The 27589-nt window shown below is 32.3% G+C and overlaps 4 protein-coding genes across 4 annotated transcripts; 2 read left to right on the plus strand and 2 right to left on the minus strand.

Moving 5' to 3' along the window:
• The first annotated feature begins 3968 nt into the window (after positions 1 to 3968).
• Positions 3969 to 5498, plus strand: LOC126967226 (dnaJ homolog subfamily C member 9). The gene is made up of 5 exons (XM_050811718.1): positions 3969 to 4200; positions 4338 to 4607; positions 4697 to 4824; positions 4906 to 5047; positions 5235 to 5498. The coding sequence occupies exons 1-5, from the start codon at positions 4110 to 4112 to the stop codon at positions 5408 to 5410; spliced, it is 807 nt and encodes a 268-aa protein (XP_050667675.1). The 5' UTR covers positions 3969 to 4109; the 3' UTR covers positions 5411 to 5498.
• On the minus strand, positions 5407 to 10629 carry LOC126967182 (26S proteasome non-ATPase regulatory subunit 5). The gene is made up of 7 exons (XM_050811659.1): positions 10255 to 10629; positions 10033 to 10177; positions 7614 to 7835; positions 7275 to 7527; positions 6992 to 7180; positions 5871 to 6194; positions 5407 to 5795 (listed from the first exon to the last, which is right to left on the minus strand). The coding sequence occupies exons 1-7, from the start codon at positions 10431 to 10433 to the stop codon at positions 5602 to 5604; spliced, it is 1506 nt and encodes a 501-aa protein (XP_050667616.1). The 5' UTR covers positions 10434 to 10629; the 3' UTR covers positions 5407 to 5601.
• A 2923-nt stretch (positions 10630 to 13552) lies between these two features.
• LOC126967221 (zinc finger protein 830) lies at positions 13553 to 24296 on the minus strand. The gene is made up of 4 exons (XM_050811712.1): positions 23496 to 24296; positions 20526 to 20623; positions 16891 to 17060; positions 13553 to 13730 (listed from the first exon to the last, which is right to left on the minus strand). Exons 1-4 carry the CDS (start codon positions 23956 to 23958, stop codon positions 13586 to 13588), a joined length of 876 nt encoding a protein of 291 aa, XP_050667669.1. The 5' UTR covers positions 23959 to 24296; the 3' UTR covers positions 13553 to 13585.
• Positions 17798 to 21385, plus strand: LOC126967213 (ATP-dependent (S)-NAD(P)H-hydrate dehydratase). Its single transcript, XM_050811706.1, has 3 exons — positions 17798 to 17936; positions 18008 to 18181; positions 18830 to 21385. The coding sequence occupies exons 1-3, from the start codon at positions 17877 to 17879 to the stop codon at positions 19571 to 19573; spliced, it is 978 nt and encodes a 325-aa protein (XP_050667663.1). The 5' UTR covers positions 17798 to 17876; the 3' UTR covers positions 19574 to 21385.
• Positions 24297 to 27589: the final 3293 nt, after the last annotated feature.

Below are 27589 nucleotides of genomic sequence, written 5' to 3' on the forward strand. Positions count from 1 at the left end.
AAACTCAAAAGTTTTACTTAATTAAAAAAAATATTTTTATAAAAATCTATATTTTTAAAGTTTGCTTGGGTTGATGCGCGAGGCCCCTGCAAGAGCGAGGCCCCGGGCGATTGCCCTGTTCACCACCCCCTAAGGCTGCCACTGGTCATACACCAAAATTACTCAAACGTTTTGACTTACTCGTGTAAGTTAAAAAACGAAGTAATTACCTAATCATAAAAAAAAATAAAGTAACCGGTTCAGAAGATGCATGTGCGAGCAATTATATATTAAATCTAATAACTTGAAATAATATATTATCAATATAAAAATTCCTGAAGACAGGATCGACCAGGCACCACAAGCAGTGGTGGAGTATTGAGGATGGCTACTGGTCCGTGACACTCACCTTTTTATGGAAGGCAGAGGACCGCCACACATCCAGATGGTGGCGGCCCAATTTGTGGCGTGTCGTGCGAAGGTGGAATTCGGTGGCACGGATTCAGGTCAAACAGCTTTTCGGAACACTCCCCTTGGTAAATACGGTAGAAGTATGTAATACATAGCGTGCTAAACATATTTTCTCTGAATTCTTTCTAATTTGTAGATAGAATATTAAGGATTCCATATAACACAATATAAAATTAATACTAATATACAATATTAAAGAATACTTCTAATATATGAGATAAGTCTCTAAAAGTTATATAAACCTTAATGCAGCCAAAGTCAGAAAAGGGGCTACTTACGTGCAAAACCAAGCCTAAACTTTTATATAACTTACTAACAATAGTGTCTATTTGTTGTCCAAATATTTACTTTGCACCCAGAACTACTCCTAAATCTTAAATTACTTGTTTATTATCAATTTGGTGTTGATTAATTCTGGTAACTAAATTTTGTGGGAATCTGTTTTCTGGTGAAAGAGCGTTTTTCATGGTTGACACCTATGCGGTTACAAGTATAATAGCAACTAAGCCTATCTAAATCGGCATGCAGTTTGGAACAGTCTGAATTATCTTTGACTGTCATAAAGATTTTAGTATCATCAGGATACATCAGGAACTTTGCATAATGAAAACATTTACTTATATCATATAGATAGCAAGCATTTAAAACAGGACCCAGAATCAAGCCTTGAGGGACATCTGATGGTATAATTACATAGTCTGAGCAGTACCCTCCTATTACTACAGCTTGGCAACGATTTAGTAGGTACGATTATTACATACATCTCAGAAGATTACCTTGAATGCCTTCTCAAAGTCTGTGTAGATCACATCGATCTGAGAGCCATCATCCATATTCGATACAGCATAGTCAATAAAGCAGACTAAATTAGTCGTTGTAGAACGCCTCTTCATGAAACCATGTTGCTCTTCAAAAATTAATGTACTCAGCGCTGGACAAATAAGTGTGTGGACAACTCCTTCCAGTAACTTGCTGAGAACATTAAATATCGATAAAGGACGGTAATTCTCTGTAGGTAACTTTGACCCTTTTTTGTGAACTAGCACAATATTAACAGTTTTCCTGATGTTCGGAAAATAGACCTCATATAAGCTTCTATTAAACAGCAATGTAATAGGGTATGTAAGGCTGCTGACCGTTTGAGTGAAATAAATTGCATGTATGTTATCAGTACCAGCGCCCTTTTTTATCAAGATTAAGAATGATTATTCTTATTTATTTCTCTGTAACAACTATTGAATGCATAATACTGGATAGAGGGCAGTTATCGATACTATATCACTTATCACAGATATAGCATTTAGCAGCACTACTTATCAAAGATATAGCATGGTTGATTAAAATTTTTGGTAAAGAAATGATTTGACTTGCAATATTTTATTACAGACGGACATACTGATACTGGGACAGGTGAAACTACTTATATAAAGTTTGTTATTAATCGATCCTCCTACGGCCATTCCCATTCTCCTAATTTCGGGGAAACTTATTACGATGGAAGCTGGCCGCACCAACCAATATATGTCGAAGTTTTGTGTTCTTAGTGCGTCATAATAATTATTTGTCTATACATAAATAATATAAGTTCGGTGTAAAATAAACAGAAGTAACCAATGATGATATTCTGTTTTCCTTATTTTATTTTTGAGTACAACTTTTACAATGTTTGAAGATATAAGACGGCCTTTTTTACCAAGATGAAACTAAATACAAGTGATGTATAAATAATGCGACTCGTAGTTAAATAATATATTTACTCTATAGCTCGTAGTGTAGCTCTGACGCGAGTTTGTAATTTGCTTTGGGGGAGTGTTCTATTTTGTGTGTGTCGTCGGTTTACTGCGAGAACTCACTAATGGCAAGAAATCATTAAGTACAGTTAATAACCGCAACGAATCAAGGGAATTTTTCATAATCAATTGCACATGCAAAAGGTGGGCTCGCGCTAGATGCCAAAAATGCCTACGCCACTGGACAAGCAGCGTCGAGCACAACTTCGCAGGAGTTTTTGAACATCTGTGGCAATAATGCTGATGATATTTTTAATCGTTTTGTCACATTTAATGAAACATGGATCCCACAATATGATCCGGGGACAAAACAGGCGTTATTGCAGTGAATAGAAAAGGGGCCATGGATGTTCAAAGTCGAAAACTCGGTCATCAAGCTCATAGGCACTGTTTTTTGGTATTGTGGGGGGATTTTGCTTATCGATTACATTCCTAAAAAACTATGATGAATGGAGATTTTTATGCCACACTTTTAATACCTTTGGCTTAAAATATTTCAGATGCCCATACGATATTAAGTTTAGCTATACCAAACAGAAAAGTAGAAAAAAAGACAGAACTATAGACGGCAGCTATTGAAAGCAAGGGAGAAGGTCTAGCAGTTAACCTGGATATAGCGAAAGCCTTTGATCGTGTATGGCACAAGGCGCATCTCTCAAAACTTCGATCATTTGGGCTTCCCTAGAATTCAAGGACGTCCAGCTTACTCACTGGACGCAGCATACACGTCGTTGTAGAAGAGTTATTGCTCAAACCCGAAGCCCGTGAACGCTGGAGTGCCCCAAGGCTGTGTGCTATCTCCTACACTGTTTGTTCTGTATGTCAATGATATGTTGGACACCTCCAACATACATTGCTATATAGACGACAGTACTGGTGATGCTGTATACACGGGCCATGCAGGTATCTCTCGGGAAATTGTCGACCAGTGCCAGATGAAACTTGTGTCTTACAAAAAAATCCCCATTTGTCGTATCACCGCTCTTCGACAACACCTCCCTTAAAGACTCGCCTAGTATTGGAATACTAGGTCTCGAAATGTCGAACGATTGCTCTGAGCTCGGCAATACTTCAACCCGGCCCACATTCAAGCTCTATTATTATTCAACGCTATTTTTAAAATAGACTTTTATTTTAAGAAATACTTAATTCAAGCTTCGATCAAAGGCCCAATGGCAATTTTTTTTAGATTATGACATGTTAATATTTAAAAAACTCACTTGATTTTAATAATAAATATATTCAGTAATATAATAGTGTTTTACTTTTCTTAAACATAATCATATTTAAGATGATATGGGGAAAACTATATTACTAAAACTAAAAGTGGTTTCATTCATAGTTCTGTTTTTGTCAGTTAATGAGTTCTTTCAGTAAGCTGACGGTGTGTTATTATTTGTTAAACTAAGATTGACGTTTATTAGAGAGGATTACAAAAAATGTATTATAAATATTGCATTAATTTTAACAATCTCATTATAAATTTGGCACTCCTAACTAGCTTCTGTAGCATCACCTCAAGTAACGCCTTCTAACAGTGAACAGCTTCCGCTAGATTGTTCTCATTTCATCTTGTAGACCCGCCATTTTCGGTATGGCTATGGCTTTTGTGGGATTCATGTAACCGAGACATAAACACAAAAAAAAACAACTAATTTTAAAACTAAACTATTGATGGATGACATTTGACAGTGACTTATGTATAAAAAAAATATATAAAAAAATTATAAATATTCGTTTCCCGCGCACCGTGAACCGTCTTTGTAATTCGGTATTGTGAATTGTCTCAATATTAAATTCTTTATTAGACCTATAATATATATTTTTAGATATTTCGTACATCTTCTCAAACTACAATATTTAGTTGCGATGGATCTCCTAAAATTATGTGAAAAATATTTCAACACAACCAATTTGTACGAAGTTCTTGGAATATCAGAAAATGCTTCCGAGAAAGAAGGTAGGAGGGTACTGGAAAATTTATTAATACCTACTATTTGTTTGTAATCTGTATTAACGTTACATGCATATCTTAGAGACTATAGATCTATACAAACTGCTCAGTAAATAAACTAATATATACAAATATCATTACAGTTAAAAAAGCATACCACAAGCTTTCACTTAAAGTTCATCCAGATAGGGTTAAAGATGATCACAAAGTAGAAGCTACAGAAAAATTTAAGGTACTTGGCGGTGTTCACGCTATTCTGAATGATAAGGAGAAGAGGCGATTGTATGATACTACTAAGAGTGTTGATGATGAAAACAATGTTATTGAGGATAGAGATTGGACAGTATATTGGCGATTACTGTTCAAAAAAATAACTGAGGAAGACATAAGGGCTTATGAGAAAGAGTACATTGGTAAGAGTACAGATATTGATATTATTATAAAGTTTAAAATTTCTTAATATGATACTAATACAATATTATATATTATATTTTTGGCACAGGTTCTGAAGAAGAAAGAAATGATCTAAAAAATGCTTACCTAACATGTAAAGGAGATATGGATTACATTGTTGATCAAGTGCAATTTGCAAGATCAGAACATGAACCTAGGCTTAGAGGAATATTAACAGTAAGGTTTACATATAATAGTTATATATACACATATAATATTGGACTGAATAATAATTTTAAAAACATGTTATTGTTACAGGAAATGATTGAACAAGGTGAAATTCCATCATATAAAATATTTACTCATGAGCCTGCCAGAAAACGCCAGCGAAGACATGCTAAGGAAAACCGTGAAGCTAAAGAAGCTGAACAATTGAAGGCTGAACTCAATTTAGATGCAGGTAAGATTTTACTTCTACAGTTAACAAAATATATATTTCATGATTTCAGAAATTATAATATTATCACAGCTTATGATTTTATCTATTACTATATAGTAATTATAATAATAAGCTTATATATAATATAGTAGAAAATATAATATTATTATAGCTATTTACACAGCTACTAATGTAAAAAAAATTTTAGGGGAAAATAGCTTAGAATTAATGATTCAAAAAAAGCAAGAAGCCAGAACCAAAGATATGGATTCATTCCTTAACAATTTAGCTGCAAAATATGGTGGAGAAAAAGCAAAAAAAGGTTCTAAAAGAAAGATGCCATCAAACAAACAGGAGACAGGACAAAAAAAACGAAAAAAGTGAATATATTTCTATTTATTTTAGAAAATTTAACTTAATTTCAGAGTAATAAAGCATGTTGCTATTGAGTGAAATAAAAATATCTAATGTATGTGGATTTTTAATTAATGGTATACATTTTTAACATTCCAAAATATGTGTATTACAGGACACAATTTTAAATTGGGAAAGTGTTATATATATATTTAAAATTGTTAATCATCTTCCATTGCGACTTCTAGTTGAGGTTCTGAATAAAATGGCCCTTGGTCTACATATGTCTGCAGTTTCAAAATAGTATTATCATCAAAAGCAGAAGATGTTGAAAGTCTTTTAATAATATCATACTTTACTTCTTTTAACTCTTTTTTATTGTCCATAGTTCGATCTAGAAGGAATTCGATAAACCCTGTAAATATACTGAAATTAAAATCTTGTACTAGTATTAAGTTACAACATATTATGTTTTCCAAATATATTTTACCTGCAGTATTTGCAACTAATTCTTCACCCCATTGGTGTTGGCAAACTGCATCTAATAGGTTAAATGCAGCAAATTTAAGGTCGGGAAAAGGATTTTTGCACAATTCAAATAATAATTCAGCTGCTGAAGGTTGTTTACTTAGACTTCGGAACCATTCACGTGTCATTAGTGTAACTCTATGATCAATGGGTTTTGATCGGGCTACTGGATCTTGTTCAACTCCAATTAGATTCACAAAACAGTTAAGTGCCCTCAGCTTAAGCTCACTTGGACTATTTTTTATAATTTCAGCAACCTTTTCAATTGTTTGTGTATATATGCTCCCTAAAATTCAAACAAATTGAAACTATAGAATATTAATAGTGAGCATACATCATATAACTACTTATGAAATCATGTTGGAGGTGAATTCTGCATTCTTATTCATCATACTATCATGATCACTAATTCTTTGGTATTTATTGTGTTTGATATAAACCTAATTGAACGAAATTAATTTTCTAATGATTAATTAGTTAAAAGGCTGCTTTGCCTTGTTACTCTGTTTTTAATATCTTGAATAGTAACATAAAACTAAAATTATATATAACTTATTTACAAAAAAGACATACCTATCTGTCTTTTTAATTAGAATTGCATATTTTTTTTCAAAGGGGGTATAAGAATAAACCTTTGTATACACAGATCAATTCCTTTAAAACTAAATTATTGAACAATAGATCCATCAGATTATCAAGGCAGTACAGCAATACAGTTTATTTTTTATGAAATATTTAAAATTAAAAACTAATGTTATGCACAATACAGCTATTATAAAATACTATGTTTTATTGATTTAGTAGATTTATAAGAAATATTTATAATGATGATTCAAAGGGGCTAAGTTTAAGCCTATTTGATTTAGAATGTGGCAGTCTTACTAAAGTACCATTGTCTTCATTATGGTGGATCCTCCACAAAAGAAAGAATAGGATGTTGCCTTGATTTTATCACATGTTTAAAATGTTTTCATCCAAATTTGAGCTGATCTTTCTAGGCCCTACTCAACTCTTTTGAACATAATAAAATGTTGCTGTATGATGTTAAGCTATATATTATAATAAATAATCAGATAATAATACCATATGCTACCAAACAAAGTTTTCCCTCCATGGTACTTCCAATAATTCCAAGTGTGTCTAAAACAACAGGTAAAAGACTTTGATCTGCAGAATCAAAAGACTCAAAAATATATTCCAAAATCATTGGATACTCTTTTATTACTTCTTTTGAGTAGTGATAGGTGACACACCCAAAAAACTTTATATAACCTAGAATAAGAAAAACTCATTTAATTTATTGTAAATAAATCGTGATAAAGCTTATAAACAATCAATGAAAAAGTTAATTCTATTGATAGTCTACCTGTTGTAAGTAATCCACCAAGTTGATTATTTCTTAGTTCTTGAAGAAATCCTACTATTTTTCTAAGAGCCCCATGTTTCACAAAGTAACTCATAGCGTAGGGTTTCTCAATCAGTTGTGATAATAGTTCTAATATATTTAATTGGTAAAGTATATCATCACTTTCAAGCTCTTTTACCATGAAATCAAAATAACCTTGACTTGCACATAATGCAAAAAGTTCTTGTGACTTTGTTGAAATGTTGACAAATATCTAGAAAAAATAGGAACAATTTTATCAATATATGTCTATATACTTATGTGAATGAAAGGTTGACTAAGATATAGAATAGGCACTACCTCAAATGCATTACATTTACTGCTACTATTGCACTGCAATGCTATCTGCATTTCTTCCAAGACCTTTGGATATGCCTCATCTGGTAAATGAGATGTAATCAATATTGCTTTGTTAGCAATTGCAACATCCTTTTCACACACCATTTGTGAAACAGCAACAAAAACATCAATATAATTGGGAACAGGTAATTTTGTAACATCACTTGCTATGGCTTTATAAATCTGTAAAAGAAGTATTATTTTAAATATCTCTGTAGGTAATATCATTTGCAGGCCATTTGCTGCTCTTAATATACCAGCTATGGAATGGCCAAATATATGGTAATGCTCAGCTTGATGGTATGACTCTGTTTGCTTAGCCACTGTATAATATATATCAACCAAATTGAATTTTGACCTGTTGGGATAAAGCTGCCAAGATTTTACTAAGTACTATCTACATGTCTCAACTGAACTACAGAAAAACTTCTGCATACTAATAGTTTTTAAAAGGCATTTATTTTCTCAAAATTGATTCCTTTAGAATTCTTTTTGATGTCATTTCTAATAACTACTAGATACTACTAGCGCTTCGGAAACAAATGGCGCTCTGAGAGAGAAGAAGCGGCGCAAGAAACTCCCAGTATTCTTTTTTTTGCGCTCTTTTCAATAAAAATATACAATATTGTACAGTACAGTAGTACAGTATATTTCTATCGCTATAAAATAATCACAATCTAGTCCCAGGCTGTCCGATCATTTAGATATTCAGCAGTGGAGTAATAGGATTTACGACAGAGCCATTTTTTTAGAAAACATTTAAATTTATTTATAGATAATGCCTGAACAGTGGCTGCGACTTTATTATAGAAGTGTATACATTTACCCTTAAAGCTATTATGTATCTTATGAAGCCTACTAGAATTAGTTACAAGCAATCCCTTATTTCTAGTGTTATAGTAATGAAAATCACTATTAAGAGCAAAAAGGTGACGATTTTTGTGAAAGTATATTAAATTTTTCTTTGAGAGACTGTCTATAACCAAGCTGATATATAGCACGAACAGCTCTCTTATGCAGAGCAAACACTATATCAATGTCAGCAGCACGACCCCATAGTAAAATACTGTATGAAATGATGCTGTGAAAATAACTGAAGTACACTAATCTAGCAGTCGCAACATTCGTGTACTCTCTAACTGCATATGCCGCAGAGCTGAGTCTATCTGCTAGATGGGCAATATGTGGACCCCACTGAAGCTTTTTATCTAATGTGATACCCAAGAAGACCGTAGTGTCCACAAGTTCCAATCTCTGGTCATTTATAAGTATGTTGGTTTGTACCTCTGCTGTGTTTGGTGTAATGAACCGTAAACACTTTGTTTTTTTGCTGTTTAAGTGCAGATTATTTGTCTCAAACCAACGCACTATCTTTGAGAGTGCATTGTTTACCTCGTCATCAATATCTGCACGTCACTGGACTTTAAAAATAAGTGAGGTATCATCACCAAACAATACAATCTCATGGCTTTCATCTACCGCAAACGGTAGATCGTTAATATATATAAGAAACAAGAAAGGACCGAGAAAAGAACACTGTGGAACACCTATTCCCACAGGTTTACCCGAAGGCCGTTTGCCATTTACATCGACTATCTGAACTCTTTCGCTTAAATATGATTTTAACAGATTTAGGGCTTTATTTTTCACTCCATAATGTTTTAGTTTTAGGAGTAAAGTTTCATGGTGGACACAGTCAAATGCTTTGGACAAATCACAAAAAATGCTCAATGCATCCTGTGACTCTTCCCAGGCGTCAAAGATGTGCTCAATGAGTCTGAAACAGAGTCAAAACTAAACTGGAGCTGATGATGTACAGCAGCTCAAAAACAGTTCCATTTCTAATTCCTTACTTGAGATACCTTGTATATTCTGGTGAACAATATTTATGAGCTTTATATTATGATTATCCCTATTTGGTGAATATTGCCTATTTTGTATGATAATGCAAGAGTTGTCCCCCCTTGTGAAATAACTAAGATTTAAATTAATTGAAGAAAAATCTTTAGTGTTATGTTTTTGTACATTAGTACTAATACATTCCCCAATAGAGGCTTGTATGTCGATTATTTTACAATTTTGCTCAATAGAGGCATGTTTATTAAATAACACTACAGAGGAAGTAGTTTGTTGACTAAGACTATAAGCTATGAAAGTAGCCAGCTGTCGCTTAATTCTAAATGGTAGGTATAGGTTGCCATTGGTTATTTTCAGTTTATGATTAATGAATTTATTTGTGTCAAAAAAATTAAATTTTTATTATTGTGGAACTGGTACATAGTAACTAATATGTAGTATTGGGTGTTATAAGCATATAAATTTTGTTTAAAGTAAATGGTATACCTTTAATGTTTTTACACAAGATTTATTTAATACTAACCACATCAATGGCAAGTTGCCTCACATAACTTTTATCATGTCTCAATAAGTACATCATGTATGAGATATAATTTCTAACAACATCCCCAGCATCAAACATGTCAAAACATATTTTAAGAACTTCACAAGTGAGATCGAGATGAGTCCTGTAATATTTTATCAGTAAGTTATATGTTATCAATAGTGGATCTAGAAGTTTTTCTAAAGTTATAACTAAACATACTTATCAGTGACATTAAGACACTCCAATATTTTCGCTATACCAACATCACGTATAACGGGCATAGCTTCACTTGGGGACGTGAAACTGAGCAAAGTTTTTAAATCATTGAGGGCTTGCGGTCTTTGATCTTCATTTTGCAAATTGTCAATAAATATTCTATATTGGTCAATACTAGTCATACTGACGACAGTTTTCTGTGAGCACTATAGTTAAGGTACCTAGGCAACCTATTTGTACAATTTTTATAATGGACTATCAAATATCTATACTTTTCGATGAACTAGATGGTTTTTCGTACAACAGTCAACAATTTATAACAGTAGATAAACAACAACCAGAAAACTTTCAGAAACAGAAACAAACAAAATATTATGACATAGATGACAAGCAAAAATTGATTTTTTTTTTAAGTGAGAGAGTGTCAAATTTTATGATACAACAAACTAATAAATGGATCTGCCGTAACAATAATGTGTATAATTTTAGTAGCGAAATATGGCACCCAAAATTAGTGAAGGGTGGCTGCGTCCACTTAAATCGATTGTAATTGACAATCTTACTATGTCGAACTGTCGATTTATTTATGATGAGTCGATACTGACTTCGAGAATAGGATTTTCTAGTGTAGTACAAGTAACAGAATGTGAATTTCGTTATACTAAATACTATAAGTAGATCAAAAGCCTGTGGCTTATCCGGACACTTAAAGTAAAAATTGCAGCACCGTTTACACATGAAGTATCAAGGCCGATACCAGATCCACACTGGGCTCAGCGTCCAACTCGAGTCTGGAGACCTGCCTGAAGGCTGATGAAATATTTTAGTACAGTGCCGTCATTAAGACGCTTGACCTGCGACATTCCTAACCAGCCCCGTCCCCATGAAATTCCCCCAGTCATGGTACGTGCATGTGTTCCAGAATTGGCGTCAATTCCGGTTCGCCTACTAATCAGGCGTAGCACCAGACCTTTGGAAAACAGCTTTAGTGAACTCTATCCCTAGAAACTCCGTTCCTCTTTACTTTGTATAATTCTTATCTATATTTATTTTATTTAATATTTTTAAGAAAGCGAACAGCTAGTTGTACATACATTAAAATAATTAACAAACATAATTCATTCGAGGCTTCCACATATTAGTGATTGTATAAAAAAATTCTAACTTATATATCAAATATGCTGACGACACCAAAGTTTTTAGAGTTATTAGAAATGTAGAAGACTATAATTCTCTTCAACTTGATTTGAATAGGTTTGAATCTTTAAATTGTTATAGTAAGCATCTTTTCATGAATAAGGACCTGACGACGACGTAACATCGTCGATTTGTTACGGTTGAACGTAGTGGTTTAATTATCTTTGGTTACGGTGTATGGCAACGGCACGAGACCACCGTTTAGTACTCTGTTATTTGTTTAACACAAAAGATATTTAATTAATCGTCCGCTAAAACCAAAGAGAATTTAAACACTACGTTCAAGAGACGGGAGTGCCATACAAAATAATGTGAAATATCGCTTTTGTTGTATTGTACTAAATCTGGATACCAACATAATCAACTAATTACGTAATATCAGAGCTGCCAATATAATAAATATATAGGGTTGGAATCAATCCATAATTTTTATCGATAATTAACTAATATTATATATTTATATATATATATATATATATATATATATATATATATATAAATAAATATATATATATATAAATAGTGTCTAAATTTTAAGGATCTCTTTTGTTAATTTTAATATGAACCTAAGCAAAGTCTTACTAGTTTAAACTAAGGGATAAATTTTAGTTACCTCAAAGAAAAAAAAAACAACATAATTAATATTTTATTAATAGTTTCGATTTGCGTTGTAGTTTCGGTTTAGACAGTCTTTGGTATTCGTTTTTCAGATGTTGCAATAAAGTCGTAGGCGTGGGTCCTGAATCTGAAATTATAACTGAGTACATATTAACAGAAGTTAGTTAACCCTAATTTTTAGGCTTTAAATATTTTTTTTTCACATCATAACCCCAATATTATATAATAAAAAGGATTTGAAAGGTTAATAAACTTATAAACTATTTTAAGATCAATAAACTTATTAATCAAAAATATAGATACCATAAAAATGAAATGAGTAAAAATAAATTTAATAATAACTTAAAATAAAATATCGACATTCGATAAAAAAGTGTCAAACACTACAGATAGATTATAATATTATAATTTTTACTCTAGATGAATTAAATCAATACTCTATCACTTTTGATCACTCTAAGCATTCTTTATTAGCTTATTATTTGTTCATAAGTGCTTACCTTTCTTTATCCAAAAAGAATTTAGCCATAAAAATTCTCTTACTCCCATCTGACCAGCCAGATTTTAAACCACATATTTTACACAATTTTTTAATACATGGTATAGCTTAGAAAATCTTACGCATTTATTCTATAAATAAGCCTTAGTCACTTTTATATTGAATGAATGACATGTCACATGACTCTCAAACCAAAACAAACAAGAGTCGAATATATGTTAGAGCGAGACAGGGTTTGCCGGTTATTATTATTTTTAGTGCAATGCTATACATATTCGAGTTTATTAGAGTTACGCCAGGCTGGGTAAAACTTTTTCAACATCTCCCTTCTGTGAATTATACTTAGGATGCTAGGTCCTTCAGTCGGAAAGAGGTTTTTTTAATTTTATGATTCGTTTTTTATGTATTAAAAAACTTATCATAACATTTGATTTTTTAATTACCTATTCAAATGTATGTTCTGTGTTTTACTTACGTGTTTTACCCGTTTAGAGGTTGAATTTTTTCGTTTTTTGAAAACTGTGCATTGTAATAAGATTATTAGCACTATAATCGTGAAACAAATCTCTATCAACTATAAATTATAAAAAATAGCGAGCCGCTGCAACGGCCGGCGAGTGCCGGAATCGAATTGCAGGTTTTTTCCCTTTCCCTTTCTTTCCTCCTCATAAAAATGTTATAATTTGTGGTTCGGTTATAATGATTTTTTCTCTGGCATGGTAGCATTATAATCGTGGACCAAAGCTGTGTAAATTACAATATTTTTTACCTCATAATTCGTACTACGGGATACTAAGTTTTAACCCAAATTTCATTCAGTGATGTCTTTTTTCTCGCTAATCCGATAATTGGACGACTAATTAATTTTATTCGTCCGGTTGCCGGACACAAACCACACACATGATATCACAAACGGATATTACTGTAAATTATTCTAAGACAGATCATCCAATCCAACAATATTAAACCAAAAATAATGACACAAAATGTTTTTTACTTAACATATTATATTAAATTATTTTAACTATAAGCTTTTTTAGCGCGCCAATCTAAAAACTCATTAATTTCTGATTCACTTTCTGAAGCACTACCATGGTCACTTGACATATCAACTTCCTGTATTTTCTGTTTCGTTTCTTCTTTTTTTAACTCAAGGTCAAGAACTCTGAAATAACAAAGAATAATAATAATTAAATAAGTAAAGGGTTTTATAATATACGTATGCTTTTTTTATTCTACAGCCACTTTCACATCACAAGAACCTACACATACACAATTTCGCATGTACATAATAATCATAATGACTCATAACAATATCAATCACAGCGCATTGTGCTTAGTAGAGTTGAGACGTACTAGGTAAAATGCAATACTAGGTATGACGGTGACTGTGACTCAAAAGTAACAACGTCAAATACCTGATACAAAATACTAGCTGTTATTTTAATACTATCTGTGATAATATACTAGCTACTGTAGTGAGGCGTATATTTTTCGTTGTTTGGTGTTACTTGTTAGCGCCATCTATACGTATTACATAGTACTTTCTCTTGTGGTAACTTCGAATTTCAAAAGTTCTGTTTAGGTAAAGCTGTACAGACCTATTAATTATTTTTATAGTTTTGATGTAATAAAAATAATCATTATACTTTCGTATTCATTATGTTTCAATAGTACCTCTATGCTTAAACAGTGATCCTTACCTACTTAGTACACAATTAAAATGTGCCCTTATCATACGAATAATTCAACAATAAAGTAGAAATAAACATCATAAAAATATATTATTCAGTAGGTACTATCAAATTACCAATATAGGTTTTTTCTTTCGAAGAGGTGAGCCGTATTTTCCTGCACAATATAACTGTGAATAAATACGATTACGAAAAATGATATCAGAGACAGGGTCTTCCATTTGAAATTTACTTCAATATTTTAATTAGGTACCTACCTATCTTATCTTAAAGATAGTAGGTATGTTAAATAAATGTATGAAAGTGATGTATCTATTATTTACAAATGTGTCTAAAAGAAAAATATTCAGTAAACAATAAAAGTAAACAGGGTTTTTCTTATCCCACATATTTTAAAAGAATAGTTGAACCATAACTATTTTATTATCTATTGAATTAAAAATAATATAACAGACCTACAAATCACACAACTATAGCTGTATCAAAATACTGTTAAAAATACCTACTAAATACTCCTAATTATTTGTTCAATATCAGGTATTACTCAAATATCAGTTGCTACTAAAATACTAGCTGTTATGAAATACTTGTTCAGTAACAGTTGTTACTAAAATACTAGTTGTTATGAAATACTTGTTCAATAACAGGTGTTACTCAAATAACAGTCGTTACTAAAATACTAGGTGTTATAAAATACTAGTTGTTACAATATACTAGTTGTTACAAAATACTCCTAGTACTTGTCACTGTTATTTTTGATATCTTGTCACAGTGACAACCGGTGATATTTTAATACCTGTTACAGATACCTGTGACGATAAATACGTCTCACCCCTAGGTGCTTAGACAAAAATTCATAAAGGAGGGAAAGAGCTCTAACTACAAATTAAACGCCAATATGTTAGACTCTCCCTTAATAGCAGAATCACTGTTAAAACAAAACGTAACGTAGTGCAAATTTCAATTCAAATTTAACTGTATTAATAGTAATGATATCATTATAGCTTTTAAACCTATAAATGTTAAGAAATCAACAGACTTCTGGGGCATTTCTATTACCCTTGTAAAACCAAATAATCGATATAATTGCGCCCGAACTTGCATTAATTTTCAATGAATGTATCAACTGTGGTGTGTTCCCTGATTTAATGAAACAAAGTAAAATAACTACATTTTTCAAATCAGGTAGTTGTGCTGACTTTGGTAGTTTTAGAACTGGTTCCTATTACCTACATATTTTAGTGAAATTTTCGAAAAAAATATTTTAATTCTAACACACTTTAATACACATCATTTCGAGCAGATAATACACATTCATGATGCCGGGGAGGAGTCGCATGACGGTCTGGGCATTTTCTGTGATTTGTCCAGGGCATTTAAATGACATCATACATCATGAGTCATGACACATTAATCAGGAAACTACACTACTATGGTGTAAGCGATGTTGCCTTAGATTTTGTCTCTTCCTACTTTAGTGATACAGTCCAAAGAGTTGACGTGAATGGAAAGCGTTCCTCGGGGTCAGCGCATACTTTGGGTGTGCCACAAGGCTCAATACTTGGACCATTTTTATTTATAGTGTTCATAAACAATCTACCCCTTTTATGAGGGAAATCATTGGGTTGTTTGCAGATGACGCGTCACTTTTATTTAAACATAAGCGACAACGAAACGTTTTGACGATGTGAACAATACAATCTCGAAGTAAATAAAGTGGTTTAATGTTAATAATGTACTACTTCATGAGAAGAAAACAAAATTTACACTACCAAATGTTGTTAAGCAAGTAAAAGCTAATTATTACAATTACAAACTAAGAGTTAGCTCTCGTTCACCACATTCTTAGGTATAACAAGTAAGCCTCGTAACACGACAGTAAGCCTCAATGAGGCCCTCACGTTAATTCATTATCGAAGAAGCTCAATTCTGCAGCATACGCAGTCAAAATTATCCGCCTCTTTACAGAGGTAGCCACAGCTAGGATAGTCTATTTCAGCTACTTTCACAGCATTTTGTCTTATACTGTTGTGGGGAAGTGGCTGCAGATATTAACACCATCTTTGTACTGCAGAATAAGGCTGTTCGTGCAATTTACAGTATCCCAAAGAATCACTCCGTGAAAAATTTAAAGAGATAAGTATAATGACCGTCACTTGTCAATATATATATGAAAATTGTATGTATGTGCACAGGAATATTAATTTGTTTAAGAAAAATAGTGATAGTCCTAAATTTAATACTAGGAATAAAGATGGGATTGGGAATGAACTAGCTGTCTTAATAAAACAAAACTTTATAGTTTTCTAGAATAATATATTTCTACAAACTTCATTATTGTGTAGCTCTTATTATTATAAGAAACAAAAAAAAGTATCAAATATGATTTCAATGAGGATTTAGGATTACGAAGGATTAAAATTCGGATGTGCGATGTTTTACTGGTGGAAACGAGACAGGTGAATTGAAAAACAGAGTATACATCCATCTAAAAGGCCAGCAACACTTCTGTGGTTCCTTTGGTGGTGCAAATTGGTGGTGGAGATTAATTTCCGAAGCCCATAAAAAAAGAGAAATTTTTAGACTATTCTAAGACAGCCTTAATAAATATCTATTGTAATTTATAAATACCTTGACCAATTCCTGATTTGTTCATCAATTTCATCGATTTGCCTTTCTGCAGTTGCTTCCTCTTGTTCGCCTGCTATTATTTCTGCAGATGTGGTGGCTTCTTCCTTTATTTCTTTTTGAAATTTTTCCCATTCCTCTTCGACAGGGTCCTTATATTCTATATTACGTGCCTAAAAAGAACGACGCCTTATTAATTCTTAAAAATATTTTGAAAATCAGCTTTTATACATATTTTTTCTTGTTATTATCATCCAAGCCTTTGCGATCCGATCCCTCTAAGCTTCAATTCCGTTTATAACCAAACGATTTTGGCGAGCTAATTCCAATAAGTGCCTCTCTGTAGAGGCCGCCGCGCTTACCTACTTACGTTTTCGATACCTACACGGGGAGTGCGACAGGCCTGCCTATGTCAAAGTCAAAAAACTTTATTGATATAATATAACCAACTGGTTGCTCTTCAATATCAATAACTAAAAATACAATTTAAATACATGCTAATTTCACAAAAGTTTATACACTTAAATTTAAAAAATACTGCAATCTAGTAAAATTACACAAGGTTGAACCATAAAATTTATAAAAGGTAACAACTATAGTACTATTTAATACTATATTGTAATGTCATCAACATAATCATTAATTATTATTTTAATAAGTAGTTCACTTGTTATGAATCACTTTTTTAACATAATAACTTTAAATGTGAAACTCTCTTTGAAGAAATGCAAATTCAAAATGATAGAAAGTTGCAACTCTCCGAAGGTCGAAAAGAACGAATTTACAGTTAGAGGGAGGGAGTTGCGTTGCGTTATCCGATTAACTAAACTTGGGTTGCACTTCGTCTCCCAGCGAAGGACTGAACAGTTTTTTTTTCTGTTCTGTGGTCGTTAACGCCGTTTAATATGTATACTGTGGTGTACCTATAGTATGTGATATGTCTATGCAAAGTTTGTATTTTGACATTGACATGAACTTTTATTTTAAAAATGGAATCAGCAATGTCTAAAACTATAGTATCACTGATTGTGCTTATCATTATTATTAATGTTAGTACTATTCCAACTTGTAAAATAAACTACACATGATTCGACATTATTTCAGAAGTATTCACTTTCAGAGCGTACAATATTCACGAATGGCTGAGACAGAAAAATTCGTCAAAATAATAAAATCATGCATTCCACCACTGACTAATAATAAACATAAAGGTCAAGCTGGTAGGATTGGTATTGTAGGAGGCTCCTTAGAATATACTGGTGCACCTTACTTTGCGGGAATAAGTGCTTTAAAAGTGAGTACATTTATGTTAATTATTGAATATATGAAATAATAGGTAAACTAATATATTTGAGACGGCAAATGTATATTATGTGAACATACATATTTCCAATTGAAATATACAATGGATAAAATATAATTCTTAGAAGTATTATTGCTAAGGATATCCAGGTTTTTAATTAAAATTATCTATAAATTAAAAGAGTAAGGAGTAGTAACAAGTAACCCACACCTGCGGTTCTTTTCTTATAGTAAAGGTCAGTTTTATGGTATCAAACTTACAACAACGTCTAACCTTTCAAACCATCCATATCTATGTCTCAGTCTGCAAGTTACAAAAATGTTCAGAGTGCAATTCATATATTTTTATCTACTCCTTGAATGCCCAATCAGATTTATTATAAATATCTGTCCCACATTATATTTTTTTAGGTTTATATATACATATTGAATCCTAAGAGAAAATATTAGATATTCCTCAAAATATTTAAAATTCCATAAAAATTTAACTTAAAAGCACTTGTTAAAGGTAGGTACTTATTCTATTAGTTTATTTATATGTTTTTCAAACTTATATGATCAACCATAAAACTTTTTAATTATATAGTTAATATTTTATTAGTATATGAGGTATATGAATAATAATTTTACATTTTTGCAGGTTGGAGCTGACTTAGTTCATGTGTTTTGTGCTTCACAAGCTGCGACTGTAATAAAATCATACAGTCCAGAACTGATAGTTCATCCGTTACTAGATGGAGAGAATGCCTCAAAACTAATTAGTCCTTGGCTAGACAGGCTTCATGCTGTTGTTATTGGACCTGGATTAGGACGAGAATCTAGTATATTAAGAGTGGTGGCTGAACTAATTCAAATTATAAGAGATAAAAAAATTCCATTGATTATAGATGCAGATGGATTGTTTCTCTTAACAGAGAACATTGAATTGATTAAGGACTTCGCGTCACCCGTTATCTTCACTCCAAATAAAATTGAGTTTGAAAGGTTATTTAATAAAAGTAATGAAACCTCAGGCTTACAAAACTTGGGGAGAAATATAATTATTCTAAGGAAAGGAGAAACTGACGAAGTTATAAGTAATAGCCCTGAAGTTCAATGGAAATCAAATGTTGGTGGATCTGGTCGAAGATGTGGTGGACAGGGTGATATTCTGTCAGGGTCGATTGCTACATTTTTACATTGGATATTAGAACAAAAAAATGATCTGAATATAGGTGTTGATGTTGATAAAAATTTAATAGCATCATCATTGGCTTCCTATGCCGGATCTGTATTAGTAAGAAAATGTAATGAGAATGCTTTTAAAGTTAAAGGCCGTAGCATGGTAGCATCAGATATGATCGAACACATACACAATTCTTTTGAAACATTGTTTGAAATCTAGAAATATACAAATAATATAATATGCTTATAAAATGCCCATAACTAAGCCTGTATCTGAACTGAAAAACTAAATTCATTTTTTTTTCATTTAATTAAATATGATTATTTAATTTAAAATAGGATTCTAAACTCACTTAATGAATCAATTCAAAAAGATATGTTTCAGACCAAAACAGGCAAGCGGCACTCAACAATCCTCCTATTATATCAAATAACATTACAATCAAATTAATTTAATAAATTTGTATTAGGGTGAACACAGAGTGAAAAAATTATATTTATTTAATTCAAGTTAAATTTGCTAATTTCAGCTTGCAGTAAATAAATACAAAATTATAATTATTACATAAACATTCAATTAAGTAAGTACTCAGAATGCTATTGTCTCACAACCTAGCTTAGTATTCATGGTCACTGAGTAAGCTCTGTGAGTATTTTTTCTTTAATTATCATCTGTCAGCACATTTTTGAGTTATCAGCATTGAGATGGCGCAGATGGGGCGTGGGTACATTAAAAAATATAGTCTAAAAAGGCAAAAAAATACACGAAAATACTCTAGAAAAAAACATATTATCAAAGTGGGCGGTGAGCAAAATAAGGTTGAGAAACTATGAATTATAGACCAACAAAAATCTGAACAATAGTAGAATTAGTGTCTGTTAGTAGTAATAATAATGTTGCTTGATGAAAAGTTGTATACCTAAAAAATCAAGTGCTGTCACTACTGTGACCACAAGGTTTTACTTTTTAGAGTAAAAATGTTATTTTATAAAGATTGAACTTTAGTTTGAGTCAATCTAGCTTGGTTTTTAGATCCTCAAGGGGCTTAATTATTTATTATCTGATATCTCGTTACATTCTAAGTAATTTTTACTCACCAATAAGGCCAGGCTATTCAGTTATATGTCCTCAATAATAAGGTAATATATTGAAAATCAGATAGAGAACTCACCTTGGCATCTAATATAGGATCATCAAAAAATCCTTCAGGTATGGGTTGACTGGATTTTGATTCCTCTTCTGCTTTATTATCTTGTTGTTCAGCTTTTTCTGATGAAAATAACCTTATTGTTGGTATTATACTGAATTGTTTATTGTTAATTTTTATCTATACATTAAATAACAGTAACAATTGTGAGGTGTTTCCGGGATGATATGTCATGGGTACCTTCAAAAAAAAGTACGCACACCTTCCTTAAAGGCCGGCAACTCTCTGGTGATTCCTCTCGTGTTGCAAGATAATGTGGGTGATCACTTAACACCAGGTGACCCATACGCTTGTTTGTCCTCCTATTTCATAAAAAAAAAAAAAAATTGGGAACTGTACTCTCATAAATTTTTGATGAGTACCGTGGACCAATAATTCAGCTAGGCAGGTCCAATTTCACAAAATAATTCACTTGTTGAACCTAACTTGGAAGGGCAGCCTTCTGGAAGCTAAGTAAAAGTCAGTTTCTAGTCCCAAAGTGTTTAAGCACCGATCACTACCATTAAAATTAGTAACAGAATACTCTAAGCTTGGTGGTCTACCTTAACGTGACATTGGCAAACTTGTGGTATATCTTCCACAGTAGCCATAGTAGGAAAAATAGAACAGTTTATTGAAATACAATCTAATCTGTACCTTATGGATTATAAAACTTGTAATGTAACATATATGATAGCATTTATTACAAGTGCTAAACACAGCCATTTTTTGTCCCTCTTGTGATTTTTATCCACTTGTATTAAATTTTCTGTGTTGTAGAAGTATGTGGTTTTAAATAAATGTAATAATATTATATTTTCTACAAATAAAAGCAAATATGTGAAGCAGATGTTTTATTTACCCAATAAGACAACTTTATACAAGGGCTGCACTAAAGGTATCGGGAATGGAATATTTCCACTGTTACTGTCATATTAAAATCATTTTACTTGAAAACTCCTTGGTTTAAAAAAAGATTCTTGGTCTTTTCAAACTTGTTTAGTCATTGAGAAAATGGAATTGACTTGAGAAAATTCTAGAGCGATGATTTATTATGACTTTTGAAGTGGTTTTACACAAAAACAGTGTGTTGACCGGATGATTTCTGCATTTGGTGATTAAGCCCTATCCAAACCACAATTTATCGCTGGTTTGCTGAATTTCAATGTGGATGTGTCAAGCTCAGTGATGATCCCCGTTGAGGCTGCCAAAAACTGCAGTCACCAAAGAAAATGTTGATGCTCTGTGTAAGCTGATTGAGGAAGATCGACATGTGACATTCCGCGAAATTCAGGCAACTTTAGACATTGGCATGAGTCAAATACAAATAATCTTGAATGAACAATTAGATGTAAAAAAATTGTTTTCCCCATGGATACCGCATTTGCTCTGTGAAGAGCAAAAAGTGGCTCGCGTTACTTGGTGCGTCAGAACACCCGAAAGATTCCACGTAGGATCCTCAAATGCTGTATACAACATCGTATCTGGTGACGAATACTGGATATACTCGTACGAACCCGAAACAATAAACCAGTCACGAGTTTGGGTGTTCGAAAATGAGTTAAAGCGAACAAAAATTGTACATTCACAGTGTTGCAAAAAAAATGGTGGCCACGTTTGTCTCCAAAACCGGCCATGTTGCGACTATTCCTCTTGAGGCACAAAGAACGGTTAATGCAGAATGGTATGCTAGCATTTGTAAGTCGTTTCTGAACTCCGTAAAGAGAACTGCAATCGCCGCATCATCCTCCATCACGAGAATGCGAGTTCTCACAACGCACATAGAACAAAAGAGTTTTTAGAGCAAGAAAACATAGATTATTAGACCATCCGCCGTACAGCCCGACCTAAGCCCTAATGATTATTATACTTTCCCTAAAATAAAAAATAAATTGCGTGGTCAGAGATTTTCATCACCTGAAGAAGCTGTGGACGCCTACAAAACAGCCATTTTGGAGACCCAAACTTCCGAATCCAATGGTTGCTTGAATGATTGGTTCCATTGTATGGAAAAATGTGTCAAATTGCATGGAGAATACTTCGAAAAGCAATAAGTACATTTTTAAATAGTAATGTTGTGTCACTTCCTTGATTCCCGATACTTTTAGTGCAGCTATTGTAACCATACAAAATAATAATCTCAAAAATATGCCATCACAGTTTTTTTTTCACACTCATTTTCTTGACATTTTTGGTATGTAACAATTACAATCTTGTTTTTGATTGAATGTGCTAGAAAATTTAATAGTATATGATTTTAAATATGTTTACTAAAATCTTTTTTTTAGCCATTTATATTAAAAGTGTTAGAATATTTCCTAACCCAGAGACAATGGTGTTGTTCATTATAATTATTTAAGAAAACTCACATAATTATTGACCAATTATCAAGCTTGGTCATCTGTCAACCTAATAAAAAAGACCTGATAACGATCCATTGAGTATTTTTCTCAAAACAATCAGTAAAGTAAACATATCAAGTGTGTGCTGTGTTGAGTTTCAAGTGAACCATGGGGATTTAAAGTAGCTTGCAATTAGGGTGTATGCACATAGTAAGATAGTCTATGTGCTGTAAACTATTTAAGCTATTTACTTTTTGTGCACAAATAAAATAGGTATAATGATTTGATATTTAAAATCTAATGTTCTAACAAAGTTCTAAATAATTCTAATCAGCTATTCTTTTGTTCTATGCAAGACTCCTCTTAAACTAATTATCATTTATATATAGTACATAAGTAACCGAGCTAAGCAGATAGAAATATGATGTATTGTGGTCATTCAAAATGGTTCACAAAAAAATGTTAAGTTAATAATTGAAATAACACACTGAAATCCACATCAACAGTTCAGTTAAGATATCATATTTATATATTTCTTGTTACAATGTACTAACCAGAAAGGAATGAGTGGCACATCTAAATGTGTACTAGATTTAATTTATTTATAACATACCTGAAGAATAATCTTGTACAACTTGAACCAAAGGAGATCTCTTGATTTCTTCATCATGGTGAGAATATATAATTGGTACATTATTATTTACTTTTACAGTAATTGGAATAGATGATACATTTTTCAAAATACCCTTAGGCTTCTTTTCTTGAGGATCACCTTCTACAACTCCACCTGACCTTTTTTTAACTTTACCATCAGTGAAATTCTTTGTAAGCTCTTTAAGTTTCTTTGCTTGTTCCACATTTCCCCTGTGTTGTTTACTATTGACATGCACCTGCCATACATGTGCTGATCTAATGATGGAAGAGCAAAGTATGCAAGTTAACTGACCTGCATTATTATACTTAGCCAATGGGTTATCTATTTGTATGGGTTTTTTGTCCTTATTTTTTCTTTCTGCCATTAACTTCCTCATCTCATTTTGAGCTTTTTTCTTTTCCATGATCTGTTTGGCAGACATTGTTTCCTCATAACATGAGCAGAAGAGGATTTTTAAAATAATATCGAGTTGTTTTTTATTTTTCTTAAAATATAAAGCACGCTAAAAAATTTAAGAAATATTTACTTAATATACAAATATTGTCAATAGCAAAAAATAATATTTTTATTTTAACTCGGATTGTTTATTTTTAATTAGTAGCCAAGTCCGAAACTCTAAAAAAATGGAAATTAGCGATTGCAATTTGTATGAAACGTGCAGTGATTTTAAATGGCGGCTATAATCCTTTTAAAAACGGAGGTAGACGAAATCCACTACGTTTTAAGCAACTGTTCGCTTTCAAACATAGCCGGACTTTAAAATTCATCGCCATATTTAATTGATTACTTAGTCTTTGTCAAACTTATGACAAAACTGAAAAGATTTTTTTTTGGATTTTATGGCCTGGTAACGAGACCCTTAAGCCATATGAAAAGAAAATGGTCTCGAGCTGTACAGCACTGGCTTGACATGTCTAACGCAATGCACTGAAAGGAGGCATATATATTATCTCACCTTGTCTGTCTTAAATTGCAAAACAATAACTTAAAAGACTTGAAGCCTTAGAATATTACGTGTATATTCTAAGCTTGAAGTTCTATTTTATATTGATTGCCAGTCTAGTGACTATTGCGTGTGTGATTTAAAGTATTGTTACAACGAAAAAAAGTGTATTTTTGTTTCATTGTTCGTTTCCGAAGACGCATTTAATCAAAAATTACATGGCTTGCGGTGCTTATGACTATAAAAACCGTATCAGTATGAAGACAGGAATTTGTCATTTCACAGATTATGTTTTGAGCTTTTTTTTTATTTATGTGTTATAAAATATTGGATTTTGAATTTACTTTGTGAGACCCTCATTGTATATGAATTTTTTTTTCAAATATTGGTTACGTAGTGTTGTGCTGTCACAATTTTGTTATCAATACGATGAACATCGTAATATAGAGTAACTTTCACAGTTTCAAATCAAATCTATGTATATATAAAAGAGAATGTATGTTTGTATGTTCCCTAATAACTAAACTATTCGACCAATCTCAATGAAATCTTTTGTAATAGATTCGGTGAAGCTCAAGGATTTATATGGCAAAACAACGTTTGCCAGGTCAGCTAGTAAAACCTAAAAACACTAAATTTCTAGATGACAATTACATAAAAACTGGAACATTATTATAAAAGTGTATACATTTATGCAAGAAACGGAACTAATCCTGAAACAACCTTAAAGATCATTAATTTTTGTCAGATTCTTGATCTAAATAATTCAAAGAAAATTTCTTAATAATTCAATAAACCGAGTTACATCAGATGTTTTCACTGTCACACAAATATAGTGTAGCTGTACCTACAACCAATAATATCAATTAATATAAATGTCTAATATCTAACTTGTAACGTAATACCTTCGTAGCATTATAGATCGTAGAAATATAAATCGTGCATATTAACTGTAATAAGCATATGCCAAAAGATTCGTTCTTAAAAGAACATATTATTTTATGTACCGTAATATTAGCTCTGATAAGAACCATTTCATAATGCTGTACCTCAAGTCATAGAATTATGCAGATCACCAGTAGTCAACTCATCGAAGTACAAGCATCGTCACGTTCTCTCGAAAACCGCAGATATACTCACGTGACCAGTCATATGCTCCGCGTTACACAACCTCACAGCAAGACCGCGTTGATTACTATTCATTCAATTTTAATCAATGAGCAACAGGAGTGAGTCGTCATTCAAATCCGCCGATCGAGCATCAACGCGAGTTTACACAAGCGCTTGCTGGCCGGCTTACTGCGATAGCATTCGTTTTAGAGCGAGATAGAACACATTATATTGTTCTCAATTCTTATTGAATTAAACGTTTAACTATTGGTCAAAATGTTTAGTATTGGTGGGTAATTTCTAAACTTCTAAATATTTTTAAAGTTACAATTGTAATTGGCTAACTAGTTTTAAGGATTTTGTATATATATCGTGTAACTGAAATAAATTATATATTCCACATATTCCTCACATTCTTCATAGTACTCAAGCAGTTGTTTTATTCAATCTCCAAACACCCAATCTCAAATAAGTAATACCTCATATCCGGCTACTATGACTTACTCTGATCAATTTTGTGACACGAAGTCCAAGGGTCCATGTATTTCCCAACTCTCCTCCTCTTATATCTCTTCTACTTTTTTACCCTCTGATTATTAGCCATTGTCAGTTACTTCCACAACCGATTTCACGCCTTGCAGCATATCCTCGATTGAAATTTCGGCAAAATACGTGTTCGAGGAGCCGAAGCGAATAGACCTGAAGGAATCAGCGGGTCCCTATACAGTTCCTGCTCTACTTTTAACCAGTTGCGCTAGAGAACTTCCCCAGTAAGCATACTACTTCAACGTTCATTAAAAAAAGGTTCAGTCCCTGACATGCGGAAATCAGCCTATATCACCCCTATCCACAAAAATAGCCCAAATAATGTTGTTGAATACAATACACCCATTTCAAAGCTATCTTTATTAGCGAAAGATTTTGAAATTGAACGAATAATTTTCGATCAATTGTATAATGAAATTAAGGACGTATTTATTCCACAGCAACATGGTTTTCTCGGAGGTAGGGCTATAATCTTTGTTACTAAAGCTATGGACAACGGTAATCAGGTTGACATGGGATACACTGACTACAGTAAAGAGTTTGATCTCATTGATCACCATTTGGTATTAGTCAAAGTATCTGCGTTAGATATTAATGGGGATCTCTACCGTTGGTTCACGATATCTTCACAATAGATAGCATTCACGATTTTTAAATGGGTATTCATCGACCTGGGTTAAAATTCCATCTGGAGCACCTAAGGGTCTTTATTGGGGCCTCTATTATTTATAATATTTTTGCACAATATCAGCACTTGTTTTTATAATTCAAAATTTCAACTTTTTGCAGATGGTATGAAGGTCTTTAAATCTATTGGTTCCATTTGCGATGCTCTTCATCTGCAAGAAGATCTTTATAGTCTTGACCAGTATTGTGCTATCAATAAACTGTGCCTTAATGTTTCAAATGCTTTTTATTATCTTTTACTCGCAAACAGCATAATATTAAAAGCCAAAATGTATCTCGTGTTAATACTATCAGAGATTTAGATGCTACATTTTACACCAAGTTAATATTTACACATTTTATTAATTATTACACAATAATATAATTATTGTACTATGATTAAGTAATACGTGAACATATTTTTCATATGTTCAAATATGTAAAAATTAATAAAACGTAATAATGATTATTACTAGCATTCTTAATAATCATCATTATTACATTCTTAAGCAAGGCATACAGATCATTAGGGTTTGTTGTCCGTTTATCTCAAGACTTCAAACAAAATATGAAAACTTTGAAAGCTTTTTGCTGTGCTTATGTGCGAACCCACTTAGAATACGCATCGAAAATATGGAACCCTTGTTATGTCACATATATTAATAATACAGAAAAAATTCAGAAGAAATTTACTCGTTTTCTTTCCTATAAATTTAGAGTACCTAGAGTTGAATATCCTCAACGCTGTCACAAATTCATTAATTACCACTTCAGCTTTGAAGAGACT

This window comes from Leptidea sinapis, chromosome 12 (genome assembly GCF_905404315.1).
Source record: "Leptidea sinapis chromosome 12, ilLepSina1.1, whole genome shotgun sequence".
Taxonomy (NCBI): domain Eukaryota; kingdom Metazoa; phylum Arthropoda; class Insecta; order Lepidoptera; family Pieridae; genus Leptidea; species Leptidea sinapis.